Below are 17,741 nucleotides of genomic sequence, written 5' to 3' on the forward strand. Positions count from 1 at the left end.
GAACTAATTTCTCTATATTGTTTTATCATAATTTTTATAATTTCTCTTTATTGTTTTATCACCCAAAGGTGTCAGTAATTCCTAGCTAAAAATCTATTAGTTTTTAAAATTCTGTGTCCATGTTTGGCTGCTTTTCATTGTGTTACTAAGTGGTAGCGTGTTTCTGACAGGGTATTGTTTGCTCATAGAGAATTACCAGACTGCTGCTTGTCTGCTCAGTTTTAGTGTTGCTGTTTGGCTAATCAGAAAATTCTGGACAACTGCTAGGTAACCTGTAAGAATCTTAAAGTTCTAATGATGCTGACATGTAGCTGGCAATGCTACAAAAATAAAAGAAAGACAAGCTAGAGAGGGAGATATTGTGATAGTTGAACTATTGAAAAAGGGAAGGTAGACTTTTGCTGGTCTTCTGAAGGTTTTGAGCTTCTTGGTTTGAAGGTGAGGTAGTTTTCCTACCCACCCAGGCTGCTATTGTATCAGTAGGACAAATAAAAGACAGAGCTTGTTTTATACAAAGCAACTTACTGCTGAACTCATACCTATATCCAAAATGAAACTTTCAGATTTCAGTTTAGAAATTACATTTGTAAAAGATGGTACTGCATACTAAAAGTCCATCAAGGACTTCTGTGTGATGAGTATGTGGAAACATGTATTTAAATGTGGAAATAACTGGACACAGAAGGGGTTTCTTCTAGGAATGGTTTTTTTTCCCTGTGTGCTCTGTACAATAGAGGGGCACAGTCCCTGTGGATAGCAGGATATTCTGAAGAAGCCTTTGCCTTTTGCTCCCAGAAATGTCATGAGAGCTTTTGTTTGCTCTCCCAGAGCCTTACACGCTACCCCTTCATTTCTGTATGCAGGTAATAATGTCCCACTGTGGAGTAAAATGCTGGCAATGAATAATGATATCTCTGCTCTTGCTGTGAACAAAACCACCTCCTAGTTATCAAGGGTTTGACTAAGAAAAATAACTAAGGGATGAAATTGAGTCTTGGAGGGGCTTTAAACGATGCTGGTAGAGACTGTGAGCTTGTAGACATCTGTAATAGCTCCATTTCAGTATTTGAATTCCTCACTGTCACTGGACACTCAGCTAAACCTCATTGTCCAGCCACCAGAATAGTAAAGCAGAGTGGTAAAGCCATCATGATGTTCAGGAAACACAAGTTTCCAAGCATGTGGTACATGACTTGGCAAGAGATCAAGATGAAGATTTGCATCAGCTGAACAAACAACGAAAAATCCAGCTCCCAAGATAGTACCAAAAACCCCAAAGCAAAACCAAAACAAACTGAAAACCAGCAGAGCTTAAACCAGTCATGTTATAGCAAACTAAAAGGAAAAGTGAAACTCTTCTTTGCTTATAATATGGAGTAAGTGTTAGTCTATTGCACTGGGATTCTTCTGTCCTAATAAGTAGAATGTGGATTGATCCTCACTGATTGTGTAGCTAAGCAGGCTTAAGTATTTTTGGGTCTGTTAGTAATTTATATTTATATGTTATTCATTGTTATATGTTATTACATATAACATATATAATAACATCATTAAGAACAAAGAACAAAATAAACATAAATAAATATATATTTATATATACATGTATATGTTATTTGTATATGTTATTCTTGTGTCAAATCTATGCTTTAAAAAATATTCATGGGACAGTCTCCTAATGTTTTTGAGTGAAGCAAAAACCCTAGAAAAGTCTGGGTGGATCAGCAAATATATTTTGAGTGTATGGGTTTGGATGGTCAAATTTAACACATGTGGTGTTTCACATTTGTTTCTTGCCATTGGATGCATGAGTACATAAAACCCTACACCCAGGAGACAGTTTTTAAGCATGCCCACTTTTTACAAATGTGTTTTTAGTGACTGAGTTCACTGATATTTTATCTTCTGATATTTACAGTTGAGATTTTTATTGTCATATGACCTTTTAATTGTTTATTAGTGGTTTTTAACTTACTTTAGAGAACTGTATTCTAAGTTGCAAGATACATACAAATGACCAGCAGTCATTATGGCATTATAGTATTAGAGTACGGCAGATACTGTTGCATTCTAATAAACATGGGACATATGATATTGATTTTTTGGCTATAAATAAATTTGTAGATGCAAGAGGGAGAGCAAGAATGAGAATTTGTTTTTCTTGGACTTAGCCTTTTGGTGGCATGCATTTAAAATGCATGGAGGGCACTAGTTTGTAACCATTCTGGATATCAACACACCATGGAAGACATCCTGAAGGTAATTATAAAACCAAAATTTCATAAGTGCACTGCCAGTATTTAAGTGACAATTATTGTCTCTGGTCTGGGTTTCCACTTGGTATCATATATAGCGACTTCATTAACGGACAATGGTTTGAGAATGTAATTGTGGAAAACCTCAACAAATGGCTTCCAGAGAAATAATAGAAATATAACTTATCAGAGTTTTTATATAATTGTTTGCAGTAAATCAATACTTAGATTAGTGCTTCCAGTGGTGGCATAGATGATCTAGAAATAACTTAATTTGGTTTTGATTCAAGAAAAATCAATTATATAATTAAAAATGGGTTGAGCATCTAAAATTCTTAAGCCAGAAAGCAGACAAGAGTACTCAAGGTCTTGAAAGCAATTTCTGCAGTGTCCCTTGCATTTTAATTTCTTTTTCAAGAACATTTATGCAAGATACTAATTTTGCTTGGGTTTTGGGTCATCCCTAAAGTACATGTATATCCCTATATGACTTCACTTGGAAATTGTCTTGGCTAATAATTCCTCATGTCTACTTGCCAGCCAGCTTGCAAGGCAAGTCATAAAGAGTGGCATTACATTTAATAGAGCTCTGCCTTTTTAAGGGAAGTGTGATGTGAGAAATGGGAAGTGTCCTTAAATTTGGTTATATAAAGAATCCTCTGTGCTCTGATTGGTTGGTCAAAGCCAAGGCTTGTTCCATGTTGCTTTCTAACAATTCCCACATCAGCCACAGGCCGATAATTCTGCACTGCTCAAACTGAATCTGCAAGTGCTGGTGTAAGTATTGCACCTCCACTGATTTTGGAAATTATGTATTAGAGATGTGGTGTCTGCATACCCAGAGAACTTGCCTCATTTCCACCAAAGGAATACTGTGGGCTTGACTCACATTCAGTACTGCTTTTTAAAACTGCAAATATAGTTGAAAGAAAACTCTCTCATGAGAGCTTGGTGCATACAAATACACACCTGAGTAACTAACTTGAATGGATTGTTGCTGTCTGAACTAGATTCACATAATGACAAATGCCTTAATAAAAAGAAATGCTTTGATACAGCACTTCATCTTTCTGAATTTCAAAGCACTGCAAATTTGAGTATACACATGTGTAAATAACCACAGAAATCTACCTGGAATGTATAATAAAGATTCTTTTTTTTCCTAGTCAGTGATTGCATGTATTTCCTTTCTGATGTAACTCCTAGAAAAGAAGGCTTTTGGAAAATGAAAGATGTGAATTAAAATGGAGAAGATATTTCTTCATGGGTCCATAAGGTTTTTTTCTTTGATGTTATACAAACCTGGAATGAGGCTGCTACTTCAGACTGTTTCCTTTTGAATACCAATATTACTATAAAATCCAGTTCCCTAATTTCCTCTCCTCATATCCAGATAATGGAAATATATTTATTTCTATGAAATGGAGAATTTTATTTATATGCTTATGTGATTTTATTTTTCCTTTTTTCTTTCTCAATAGGAAGATCCTGCCTTTAAAAGGGAAAGTGCACCTCTTCTCTAGATCCTGTAGAATGATTTTATGGGCTCCATTTTAAATTTTATTGACTGAGGCAGCTAATGCTTCTTGAAACTGCTTCAACAGTTATTCTGTTGAACTGTTGGTGGAGGGTAAATTGATTAATCTGAGTTTAATCCTTTCAACAGCTATACAATGGGTTTCACATTGAAGAATTTTCAAGGTACTTAATTATTTCAGTGACTTAGATCAGGGCTGGTAATTCTAAAGTTAGTTTCTACTTCTTTGGGATTATGAGTATGAGAGAGGAAACTCTCTTGCCTCTCAGCTAATTGCACTGATGTAGGTCAATGTAGGAGCTAGAAAGATCTGGGCTGTGGTTTGTAAGTCTGGGAATGTCCACTGAGGAAGGATTTTTCTATTACTGAAAGTGATTGGGAGAACAAGGTGCTTGCTTGCTTACAGGGTCAGCAGTTTTGTTCCTGCTTGAAAAATTGTCCTTAGATGAGGAAAGTTTTCACCATTTTTGTCTTGAATTTCTTTGTTTTTTAGGGAAAGCTATAAGGAAGCTTGTGCGCAAGGCGACTCTGGTGGCATCTAGAATCCTCAGATTTCCTTGACTGAATCCATCTGGGTTTAGCCCTAAATATAGTAGACAAGCTGCACTGCTTGCACTGATAAATTATATCTTCCAAATGATAGACCAAGGTACAGTCATGTATACTAACCATTTTTGATGTCATTTGACTCTTGATTCTGTTGCTTTTTGGGTAGCTGTGACACTACAATCTCTCCCCACTCTTGTGGACTATCTTTTCACCAGTGCTCTTAAAAAAAATATTAAAAGAGACTTCTGGCCTGGTTCTGGCATTTGATGTTGACAGCTTTTTATGAGTCTGCAGCTTGGTGGGAAACTCAGTCTCTCCTGAGGTTCACAAACTTGCCTTCAGTGGCCAAATAATGGGATTGTTGCCAACACAACTTTATTTGGTTTTACTACCCACGGAAATGTGCAAACGTAAATCAAAGCTTCCTTTTTGACACATAGTGTCATTTTAGTCTGTATACTCAACAGTTGTACAATGAAAACAGACTATGTTCTAACCAAGCATAGATTTTGAGTATAAAATAACACCTCTATTATCCAAAGGAAAAAATAGATCAGTAAGTACTATTCTAAATGATAGTTAATAATTAGGTTTCTAGATCTGCTCTGGTATCTCAGCTAGCTGTTGGAATGAAAAAGAAATCTTAGTGCCAACTGGCTGCTTTATGAGGTCAGAACTTCTCTTTGCTTTTTTGTTTTAGGTGGGAAAATATTCTGTCTCCTAAGTGGGTCTTTCCTGCACTACAGTGACATAACTTTCATAATACAGAATGTTTAAAGATGTTTTTGGAGTGGTACTATTAGTTCACATTTTAAGACTTTGGTATCCAATAGAGTATATCCCTCTATTCGGATTTTCCATCACATCTAAAAATTAAGACTGATTAAGGGGGGGGTTTAAATGTTTTAAATGAGAATGACATTGGTTGAATATTAATCCAGTTGCACAGACTATTACAATTTTGATTTTTGTCTAGTTTAGGTATTGAGTTGGTAGAGTTCAAAGCTGTCTTTTCTTTTGCCCAAAGACAGGATATGTTTTCTGTGTGTACCTTCCTGGTTCTTTTGTGCTCCTTGTTGGGCTGCAGCTGTTTGCTGCCTTCACCTTTAAATGCTGGGCTTTATCCTTATTTTGGTGTTGTTCTCAGAGAACAAATGCTTCCAGAGGCTTCTTCCTAGTGCACTAAGGACTAGAGAGAGAATCTGGGCTCTCCAGTGAATGCCTGATCAGACAGGCTGGTGCCTTTGGCCCCTGTGAATGTCCCTGTCTTGTCCCATAGCAGCACAGCCTGAACCATCAGCTGGGCACAGTAAAAGGTCATGCTCAATTTGCGAGTTGCATACAGCTTGGAATTTGCTGTATAATGTCTGTGGTCGGTTGTCTGGCCAAATAACATTAGATTTAAAGGATGGGTATCTCTGGTGTTCAGCCTTGTAAAATTGGTCTGTAGATCATTGTTGTTTTGACTGTAATTGTTTTGAAAGACATGTACTTGCTGGGAGGTTAATGAAAGGTTTCAATAGTTGTGCTGTTTAATTCGTACCATACAGGAAATAATTGGAGAATATGCCTATCTTTTCAACTGACAGCAACAGATCACACTTTGGCACACAGATAATTAATAAATTTTATGTGTGTATCATTAGTGGACAGGAAGATGACTAAATTTTTTTTTTTTTGCTGGGTTGTGATGCAGTCTTCGTTGAAATACAGATGGCTGTAGTGGTCTGTGTCAAATGCTTCCTTACCTTGTCCACTGCCAGGTTTTTGTGATAAGTCTTTATGTCTGTTTTATATCTATCTATCCAACATCTGGGCAAAACATTTGAATCATAGAATCACAGAATGGTTTGGGTTGGAAGGGACCCTAAAGATCATCTAGTTCCAACCCTCTTGTCATGGGCATGGACACCTTCCATTAAAAGGTGAATGAGGTAAATTAGTTTTAGTTCTAGGAAATTCGGATGGTATTTTACAGTGGGTTTATGAATAATATGGCTTCTATCTTTATTTGCAATCCTTAGGAAATTTCTGACTGTCAATAAAATATTTTCAGAACAGAAAAGGCCATGAGAAAAGTTCCTTTTTAAGAGAAAAAGTGGGTACCACATTGGAAATATGTGGGAGCTGGCAAGAAAAGGAAAGCTAACTATGTGCTTTGTCATGAGGCTCTGGAGTTTGAATGCCTGGTCTGGACGTGCTGGATATGGACAGGCTGTTCTCCAGCCCCTGATAAATGAGAGAAGAGAGGATGGCTGAGGTTCTCCTTTACCCCATATTGCACCAAGACTCAAGCATGAAGAATTTCTGTTAGCATAGATAGTACTACAGCAGTAGTGAAATGCTGAAGGTGGTTTTAAAATCCAGCTAATAAGTGAAAATTTTAATAGTCACTAATTGCAGGACTTAGAAATACCTGAGACCCAGCAACATTGCTACTTTTAAATGAAAAACATGTTTAATGAAGTTAAGCAGTGAAAAGTTGGAAATTTGCTCATGTTTTTTGTCATCTGCTTTTGCATTTGGCTGGATAATCACAGACTGATTTTATGTTAGCTTTGTAGTCACTAAATGAATTAATTATAGAAAGATGTGTTGAAAAGTATCAATGGCAGTTTTTTTCTGTGATTGTTTTTCAGAGCTTGATCCACAAGGTTTCCCTTTATTTGAAAGGTCTTCAATATAACTGAGCTTTTAAAATGAAGCTCAAGATGCTCCAGCTGCGTATTAGCTGGAGTTAAAATGTGATTATACACACATCATGTTATTGGCTCCAGTTCTTCAGTGTTGATAAATACCATGGGAATCAAGTAGGAGAGGATGCAGATTTCAGGTGTTCATTGGAAGAAATTTCTAGGTTGATTTGGGAGAGGATTGGCTGTTCTGATGTAATAAGCACACACTGAGACACATCTTAGAGTGTAAAGGAGAGAAATTTTGTGTTGCTGTTATTCTGCTTTGCTCTATAAAAGCAGTGAATATAGCACAGTGTTTTGTGGTGTTTGCTTTGGTACTGGTTCATTTTCTCTGCCTGCATGCCTGTCTGGAAGCAGAACAAACATGGATAGCAGCTCAGGGGCTGGTTCTTTAGCAGCAGCTCATGGATGGGAGATACTAGCATGGTACTAGCATGGAACCATCCCTGAGCACTTCTCCCTGTGCTGCTGTTCAGGCTGCTGAGCTCTCCTGACAGGGTGCAGGAGTACAGGAGTTCATCTCCTGATGTACTGGCACAGCAGCACCCTGCATTGCTGCATCCCCAGGAGACAGTGTGATCAGTGACCACACTCCTTTGCAGGGCTGTAAATAAATAAATTATAAATTAGGGGTTATAAATACACTTCAGAGGACACCACTGCACCTTTGCAGGGCTGTGGTTATAAATCCAGTTCAGGAGGAGATCACTGCTTAGCCCTCTCTTGCTCTTTCAAAAAGACCTTTTCACTTTCCTGTGTTACAGGAGTCAGCAGAGAGGGTGCTGACTCAGTGTTGTAATGTACATTTAAAGATTCCAAGAACCCAGTGTGCTGTCACATGTCTTGCATCTGCAGTGCTGTGGGTTTTGCCATTCAAATGTACTGATTTGATAACTAATGAATTTACATTTCTGGCAATTTACAAGCTTTGCACTTCTCCTTTGTTTTAAAAGTGAAATACTTGGAATTTCCTGGGGAAAGTAGATATTTCTGACCTTTGAAGAAAACACAGAAAAGCTTATAACCAGTATAGTATTATTTATATTAAATTATATTGCTATACTTGATTTTAGTGGGTTTTTTTTCTGTTAGGGTTGTATTTCTTCACCTATTGATGTAATGAAGTCATTAGAAAGTTTACCTTGGAACAGCAATTAATAAAAATTAGTTTACATATTAGCATATAAAAAGTTATCTGCCACTTACTTGATGGGAGAAGTAACAATTGAAGAATTAATGTGATGACTAGATAGTACTTGTGCTTTTCAAAGTTTTAAATACTGTATGAGAAAAATTTTAAAAGTGACAGTTGGTTTCAATAGCTGATGTACCCTCAATATAGTTAGAATTCTGAGCAACAAAGCTGATATCTGCCTTCACAAGTTGTGTAGGGTCTTTGCACATTTTGTGTTGCAGGTAGTCTGGACATGCTCTGGCTCAGACTAAAATATGAAAAAATGAGCAGATTATGTATTTTGCAGTTATTTTTAATCCCACTTTGAATTTTTTTGGTCAGATATTTGTCAGTATAATTTACCTTGTTTGCTTTAATAATCATAGTTAATATATTGTTGCTCGATTGCAATGAGGATATATTTATTTTCTGAATATTACAGAGATTCAGACTAAAGCATATGATCAATAAACAGGTAATAAATAAAGTGAAATGAACAAACAACAGAAGTGAAAACAGAACAGAAAAAAACCCCAAACCAAAAGCCCTCTCTCAATCTAAAATTGAAAAAAACCTCAGGTCAGCTTCTCTCCATTTCCTAAACAAAATCAATGCACACAGATGAAGTAGTGTATCCTTTCTATAAAAGGTCTGATTCTGGAAATGGGTGTTCAGGGGTCACTGAGCTCTACTTTCTAATGCTATCAGAATATTCTGCTGAAAGGAAGAAAAACTCCAAACCCTAAAAGGATTGTTGAAGGAGATCTGCATTCTTTCTGTTAAATTTATTTAGAGATTTAGGATATGTTTATTCAAGTTTTACCCACTGACCTTCATGACTGATAAATTTGCAAACAAGCATTTTGTGTACAAGGTAACTGCTTTTGTTAAGCCTGCTGAACAGAAAGGGCTATGTTTAAATCATTAGGATGTCTATGCATATATTCTTCAGTGTTTGCCAGCATTTTCACTGATCCTACAACATCAGTAAAAGGCTGTATAAGCTCACAATATCCTGTAACAGTCTATGTTTACTGTGTGTTGCAAACAATTTTCATGCTGCTTCTGCTGTGGTAAAATTGGGATGTTGTCATCCTACTCAGAAAAAACTGGGTGCCCTAGGGGCACTGAATTACAGATTGATGTTCATTCACATTGCTCTGTGTATCAATTAATTCTAATTTAAGCATAAAACCTGCTAACAAAAACTTGCCTTTTAATTAAGAAGTAACAGAAGGACCAGGTTAAATAGTGGGTCAGTGCTAAGTCTGAGCCATTGGATACTCTGTGGTATTTGTGGGGGTTTTTATGGACTTTTTCAATTCCTTTTTGTTTCCAAGGGTTCTTGCTCTTCTCTTCGAGTTTCCAGAGTCCCATGGCAATAGTAGCTCCTGTGGAGCACCAGCTGGGGCTCCTCACAGCCTCCCCTGCTGGCTTTTTTCTGATACCTTCTTGGCACCAGAGCTGGCTGAAGCCACACTGTTCTTGGGACACTCTCCTTGAGTCAAGCTGTTCTAACACCTGGTGTCAGTATGTGGAAGAAAAGCAAAAGAAAACATAAATTGTGGGTGTGGAGAAACAAGAAGGCAGTCATTACACTGAGCACTGTGTCAGCTTGCTGCTTTGTTGCTGCTGCACTTGCAGCAGAACAGAAGCTCAATATGCTTATTGATGTCTTTCAAGGACTACAAATCCCTATCTTCCGTGTCTGTTGTTTAATTCTTAATCATTTGTAATAAAATATTCAGCAATCTGGTCCATGGAACAATACTTAGCTGATCTGTTTTCTCTGCAGCAGAAAACTAACCCAATCCCAAACCTCATCATATGCAGATATTACAGTTACATAGCTCACTGAATTCTTCAGCAGATTTTTCTGTTTGTTTCCTGCTGATATGACCAGTATTATATTGGATTTTAATCCAGCTTGTGGAAAACCATTTGATAAACCAATGTGTTATCTAGGAAAATGAGCCTCATTTTATCAAAACTTTTATCAGCACTTTTATCAAACCTAATAGGTATGGACCTCCCAATAGAATAGCTATAGGCAGGGAAAGAAAAGACTGCTGTGGAGATGTAGTTGATTAAAATGTTTTGGTAAAGAATCCTTAATTATTTTAAAGAAAGCCAGAGGGTCCTTTCTCCTGCGCTGATAAGAAACTGAGAAGTTTTCATATTGCATTCAAATGTGTGATGTGAAATGAATTAGTTATTAGCTATATCTCCTTGGGGCATGTGCACTATAAATAGCTTTTCCAAGCCTGTGGCTTTATTCTGCTCTGCTCTGTATTCTGAAATTCAAGACCAGAGAGACCAGAGTAAAATGCCTCCATTCAGCTGCAGTCTGAAGCAGTGCACATAATACAGTTTCGGATTTTGCAGATCAAGGTTTATTTATTTTTGTGGTACACAAGAAACAGAGGACTCCCTTCATTCACTAACCCCTCATTTTTCAGAATCCCAGGCAAAACAAAACACCTGTTGTTTCTATTACATCCGATTGTTGCCAATCACAACAAGGGAGAATCTACGTTTACTTTTTGGGTAAGATCTATAATAGCATTGGTTAGGGTGCAAAATGGCTTTTTACTTAGGTCTGTGAAAAGCCCTTCCTGGGAAGCCAGATATTGGCTTTAAGCTTTGCTATAGTAGCAAGTACAAATGAACTGGCACCATAAATTAGTTCACAGCTTTGGACTTTGAAAAACAGTGTGATTATAAACCCAGAAGCCTGTGCTCTTCTTTGTGCTACATGAATTCTGGCACATTGTTCATCCTGAGGTTTCTTTTGTAAGAAGTAAGGCCACTGTCCTTGCATAAAACCTACCCTACTTTTACATTAACAAACCCAATGGTCTGCCCAGGACAGCTCCTTGCAGTTACCAGAATGTGAGGGTGTTAAAATTGCCACGAGCTTTGTTCTCTACCTTTTCATTCAAAATCCACAGAAATCCAGGATTATACCCTATGTGTTACTCTTTCACTATTCCAGATAGGAAAGGGATCACTGTAAGGAAACTCCATGTTGATGTTTATAAAAGCTATAGCTACTTTTTTTCAATGCTGGAAATAACAATTTGAACAAAAACACTTTTCACCATGTTTTGAGCATTTTCTTGAATTTTTTAGGTCTTCCAGGACTATTGATAGTTGTGTTAGTGTAGACTACAGCAGTGAAAGGTTCTGTGGCAGGCTCTGGCATGGCAGCCAGGCTGCTCATACTGCCCTTGGAGTTGTGAACATCAGGTGAAGGGTCTGGGTGTGTTCAGCAGCAGCAGCCTTGCCTTCTCTTTTGGGTAGCAGTGACTTTCACATAAGGTGAGAGGAGTTTGTGAGTCAATTGTGCAAGGAGACATCCCCAAAAGATTCAGCTGCTGACCTGTGGCTTCCAGTATTGCTAGGTCCTCAGTAATGTATAATTTTTTAGTCCTCTTTGGTGTGTGCACAGTTAATGGGTCAGTGTTAGCTGTTTAAACCTCAAAAATATGGGAATGCCTGTGCCAAATGACACATAGAGGTTTCCAAAAACATGTGATGCAGCTTCTGATTTGAAACACAGGGTCACAGAGTGCTTCAGTATGCAAGTCATAAGTTCCTTCGCCTGAAGTCATCTAGTTTTGACTTAATTCTGGTTTATGTGGACTCAGACTCTGAGCGAATCTGTGGAGCATCCTGAGCTATAGATGTGTTCAGATTCCTTGTGAATTCCTGAACGTTTGCTGAGCTGTGTGTGGAGATGACTTGTGAGTGTCCACCTTGTTTGCTAATGCTATAGAAGAAGGGAAGAAAATGGCCGGGAGTGAAGTGAACACTCTGCCTGTGATGAGGCACCTTGGAAACTGAGAGCCTTCGGTTTCAGGCTTCAAAGCTAACCTGGGACTTTGAGCATCCCTGCTGTCAGCTGAGACCCCAGCCTGGTAGTGATGGACCATCTGCCAACAGGGTCTGTGCTACCACCATAGCAGCTCTAATGTCCTGTACCAAATGCTCTCCCAGCCATTTCACACCAATTGCAGTCGTTTGTCATGCTCTGTGTCCCTGGCCTCACTGGAGTGTGGCACTTTGTGGCATTGCAATATTTTTCCATCTTGGTACCTTAAAGTTCAAATTACTTCCATGCACCCAGGGCCCAAGAACTGAGTCAGGAAGAAAATAAAAAAGGTGAAGGATGGCCTTTGAGTAAGTAGCTGCAGTGTAGGGAGATAAGCAAGTGTGCTGAGCTACTCCTCTTGTTACATTATTGAGCAACATACTTGTTTATTTATTCAATAAAATGGTACAAGGCAAAGCATGATATTGTTTTACAGTAGCTGCAAATTTTCTACTGAAGTGAAAAGTAGTAAGTACAGGTTTAAAATATATGAAATATTTTCATGTATTATGGTATATTTTAGCTTTCTTGAGTGATCTCACATGCTGCCTTGGAGGGATATATCATAAATACAATTATTATCCTTTATGCCAAAATGACATTGACATTGGTTGATATTCTCATGAATAGCAGAGCTCCAGTGAAGGAAAAGGACAGACCTGATACCTTCTGCTTAAGTTGTTAAGGTTGGCTGAATTCTCAGTTAATTTAAAACCCTGCTTTATGGCCTCTATTACACAGGTTTCTGCTCTCTCCTTGAAATCTCTCTTCTGGGGTGATGAATGTAACCATAAATGTTGCATTTTCTTGAGGTTTTTTCTGCTTTATTCTATGTGGTTTTGGTTTTGTTCTTTTTAAAGCAGAAATTGTGTGGCTTCATAGGCTTTTAGGGAGGTCTTTGTACTTCTTTTTGCTTGTAATGTAGGTCTCCAGAGCTGGATATAAAAACAGAAGATTCAATTTTAAAATGCAAGGAGAGTCCTCATTTTCTGTGCCTGGCAAACTTTCTCTTTTATCCCTCAGCCAACTTCTATCCAGTCCACTGGCTCTCCTCCTCTGCGTCATGCTTGCTAACTTTCACAGATTAATTTTTTATGAGAGGTACTATTAAAATGACTTTGGAGAATCACATAAATTATCTCTGCAGCTTTCACTTGCTCTTTGTTTTTGTGTAGAATTTACTAATATTTCTCCAATGCAGCCTGTAGTTTCTAAATCAACTCTGAGTGTTTTTCTAATTTGTGCATTAAGTAATTTCAACTTGATTTTTTAATGAAGTAAAATATTAAGTATCTTATGCAAACTTCAGTCCTGGGGGAAGGGAAGCAGAGAAAGTGTGTCAGTTTTGCTTTCTTGTTTACACAGCTACCAAGTCTTCATGAAGGACCCTCAGCTGAGCCTTGCCTGCCAGGAGCAGCCCTGGTAGCTCCTGTGTCATTGAGGTGCCTCTCTGAGGTGCAGTTCTTTCTCTTTGTTCCTTCAAAATACAGGGCAGTAGAAGATGCTGCCCTTTGTTAGCGGAGAAAATGAGGGCTTGCTGCTTTCCTTCCTTGGGTTTGTTCCTGCCAGTGGAACAGAGAGAGCTTCCCTTTGCATTTGTACAGATCTGTCCTTGAATTTATACAGGAGGAACATTTTGATCTGGCAAACATGAAGATGAAGGCTAATGGGAGGTCTGGAGGGCTGCTGTAGGCAGCCTGCTCTGTCCTAAACTTGGAAAAGATTAACGGCTGTGGTCTGTGAGATGACTTTTTTGTTTTGGACAAAAACAATGAGTGTTCTTTCTATTTTTAAAGGTTGGTGAAAATGATGTAGTTTTATATATTTATATATTTGCACTGGGCAAAGTCATGCCTTCAAACCTAAGATGTGAGTTCGCCATCTATTTGGTTCTGCAAAACAGAACACGTTTTCATATCTAGAGGTCTTCTATAAAGTTAGGTCTCCTAGATTATTTTCATGTTTATTTTTCTTCTAGTAAAATATTAGTTGCTATTTATTGTTGTGAATGAATCAATTCTGCTTCATTGCTATTTCATTTACAGGATTAGATGTTATGTTTAGGAGCGGTGATTTAGGGCCAAATTCACCATATGAGTTTTTATTTTCTAAGAACCTTAAAATTTCCTTGCTGCTCACTTTTGAGCTGCCAAACTGAACACAAACCAAACCTCAGTTACTTTTCTAATGTAGCTCAAAAGCACCGTAGTTGATTTAAGGGGTTTCCAACATTTATGATTGGTAGGTAGTGCATGTATAGGTATGAAGGTTAATTAAATCAAGAGGTGAAGTTTGTAGAACAGGGAACGCTTCATTAGGCCCTGTGTGAAGTAACATGTACAATCTGTTCACAATACCCCAAGTGCCATTCACTGAGACAGTGTAATTACAGCTTACACACAGTTTCGTTAGTTTGTGTTTCTTCTGCTGTGCTTGACATGTATGTTGTCTTCACTGAAACCCTGGGATAGAGGAGGGACTGCTCGCTGGTGGGCATCTGAGCATGCTGACATTCAGCAAATCATTTTTCCTTTGGGTTCTAAAATGTCTTATCCCAGATGTAATTAAGCTTGTAATTCATCAACTGGCACATTTTTATTTCTCAGACTACAGATCTAGCTAAAGACTTGTGCAATGGCTCTTCTTGTAGGCTTTTTCTTACTTTGTTGTTGTTGTTGCGGGGGGTTTTTTTGCTTTAAATGGGAAAACAATAATTCCCTTCCCCCACTGCTAGTAGTTTGTTTTTTGTCTGGGCACATTTTTAATTAAAGTTCATTCATTTTTATTGCAGAGCAGGATATAATGACAACCTGAAGATGCAGTCTTTAATATAAACCTCTCTTTAATGTGCATAGTGTTTAGGCAAGTATAATATCCAGGTGGCTGTGAAGATATGGGGGCTTCAGTGAAAGTTTAACCATATTGATCCCAAGAGTTTCTTCTAATAACAATTTATGCTATTGAGTACTGTGAATGCACTTAAATAGACTGAAGTGTTATCACAAGTTCAGGCAAATTATGCATTTAGTTGATTCCAAGAGAAGGAGAATTGAAGCTGCAGTTATGATCTCTGAAAGTCAGAGGCTGGATGCATACATAAAAATCTTGGAAATACGTGAACACAACTTAATATTACTCTTGAGATAAATCCCACAGTCCTATTCAGGTGAGAGAAATTGGGGAAGCACTTGGAGGCGCAGGTCTGGAGACAGAAAAGCAATATTAATGAGGGTAATAAAGAGACTACCAAGGAGGGGTGAATGATGAGCTTTATTGCAAATCTTATCTGCATGTAGTTTCTTTATATTAAAAAAACCTGCATAAATGTTCTTCTGCAAGTTTGCTAGACTAATGTGAGAAGAGAATACAGCATGGATATAGCAGAGGTAATGGTAAACCCAACCTTCTGTGCTCTTGTTATCCTACTAATATGTTTGAATATATTTTAAAAATTTATGTTTAGAACTACTATATTAAGACAATACATGTGTGGTGGTTTGACCAGGAAGAAGTGGGAATTCTGGGATGTTACATCCATGCCATGTGGTGTCCCAGCTCTGCCAAGCCGTGGCAGCTGCCAGGGTGGTTGTGATCTGTCATCAGTTCTCTGACTGCAGTCTGAAAACACTGAAAAGCTTCGGGCCTGTTCCAGAACTGTTTTACCCTTTGTTAACTATTATAATTTTTTGGTGTCAAGTAAATTAAATATTAAAATATTTCATAGAAATTGCCTGCCTAAATTTTCTCGTGCCAGAAATTGGTGTTCAGTTTTGAGATGACATCCTGAGTTAGTATCTGTGTTCTCTAGGTTTTTGATAGATTGTGTGTATCTCCTGCTTAAATGGGGTCTAATATTGTATCATACATTTCATGTAAGGCCATTCCACAAGAAAAGTTAGCACTAAAACATGTCTGAAACTGTACATGGACTTAATTAGATCCTAACAGGATATAAATTACTGCACATACTTGGGCTGATATACTTAGAAACCAGTGTCTGCCAAAACCACCCTAAATCATCTGACAGTGTTTCAGGAATAGCATGTTTTGGGGCAGAACTTCAACCTTTGTGCAGAAAATGAAGAATTATAGGAAAACAAATGAGGGAACAAATGAACTAAAATGTCATCCATGTGCACCATGTAAGTCCAGAATGGGTCTCAGGGCTGCTGCAAAGCACGAGCTGTGGCAGGAACACTATGAGGGGAGCAGAGGAGTGTGCCAGCTCTGGCTTTAAGCATGGTGTCTTGTGAATTTATGCATTTGGTGTCTGTCAACAACTTCAGCTTTAGGATGATGCATAGGAGCTTGTAAAATAGATGTACTTTTTAGTATTCTGCCTTTCAAAGGAGGGACTGCATTGATTTGAGGCTTTTATTTCGACATATGTCATGACTAAGAGCACTTTGTGTGTTCTCAAAATAAAAAGCCTAATGTTATTTATTCACTTCAGTGCCACAGGAGTGCATGATGCCTTATAGGTGATTAAAATGAACATGCCATTAGAAGTTTGTAACTTACACAGTGCACAGCAAGGGGCAACAAAAAAAGGCAGATAAATACAGGAAGCGTCAGGATTACAGTGGCAAGAGCTCATGAAAATGCTTTCATATACCAATAAAAGCTTTCACTTATGCATCACATACGTTTCCTCACTGCATGTTGCCTCTGTGTCTTGCTGGTTTTTTGATTTTTGGTTTTGTTAACGTATTCTACTCATAGATTTTGGTCCTGATACTGTTTCTCTTGAAGTCCTTGGAAGGAACTCCTAGTGATTTAAACAGTGCTGGATCAATCTCAGTAAGCAAAGACTGTAGGGATGGGTTAATGAAGAAGCTTGCACTTCAGACTTCTGTTAAAAGGAAGTGTTTTGTGAGAATGGATAATGAAGTACCTGTAATTTTTGTTGTGCATGTAGTAAGTGTAATATTACATACAAAAATAATGCATTCTTCCTCATAGCTACACAAGCACAAAATTGAAAGATTTGCTGTTCTTTCCCTGTTGTTATCCTGTTATAAGTTGATGTTTACAGAAAAATGTTTACTTTTCCACAGTGTTGTCGTGATTGTTTTAAAGATATGGAATTGTTTTGGGTTTGTGGTTCTTTTTTTAAATTTTTCTTGATATAACTTTCTCTTTTATATGCCTATCGGTTTGTAAAATTTTGTCATAAGTTATTTTCACTTGTTGTCAGTACTGTCATAATTTTTTTTGTGGATAAGTGCATGACTTTACATATATCAGTTCAATCCTATTGATCTCCTTGTTTCAGTGATACTTTGTAGCAGTTTCCTAAATGCTTTGTGAAGAACACTGTTATTATTAGCCTTATGTATGGTGTGTTTTTAATCTAGTGAGGTTTTCCTTACCTTTGCATCATAAGAAATTTTCTAGTCATTATGTTTCAAATTGTTGTTTTACCATATCTATAATGTCTCCAGTTTTATGCCTCTTGCTTGTGTCTCACCTATCTACATTTATCCTTCTTGTTTCTGCCATATTTTTCAGTAATGTTATCATTTCTTCTGAGTTTACAATAATGTTTCTGCACTCTAAAGAGATCCGATCCTCTTGATGTGAGCTTTCCTTGAAAGCTGTGTGCTAGCCTTGCCAGAACACATTCTCAAATGCATAGGGCAAACAGGATCCATGTACA

At 37.7% G+C, this 17,741-nt stretch overlaps 1 protein-coding gene across 3 annotated transcripts in view; it reads left to right on the top strand.

Annotated features, from left to right (window-relative positions):
- Window positions 1-17,741, top strand: part of PPP2R2C (protein phosphatase 2 regulatory subunit Bgamma) — a 189,730-nt gene that overhangs the window by 97,894 nt on the left and 74,095 nt on the right. Inside the window, exon 2 of one of the 3 annotated variants that reach the window (XM_058803032.1) lies at window positions 4,283-4,438. The exons of the other annotated variants lie outside the window; for them this stretch is intronic. Within the exon in view, the coding sequence (XP_058659015.1) occupies window positions 4,426-4,438 (13 nt within the window). The 5' untranslated portion in view covers window positions 4,283-4,425. The remainder of the gene's footprint in view (window positions 1-4,282; window positions 4,439-17,741) is intronic. 3 annotated transcript variants of the gene reach the window in all.

The sequence above is a fragment of the Ammospiza caudacuta genome, chromosome 4, assembly GCF_027887145.1.
Source record: "Ammospiza caudacuta isolate bAmmCau1 chromosome 4, bAmmCau1.pri, whole genome shotgun sequence".
Lineage (NCBI taxonomy): Eukaryota > Metazoa > Chordata > Aves > Passeriformes > Passerellidae > Ammospiza > Ammospiza caudacuta.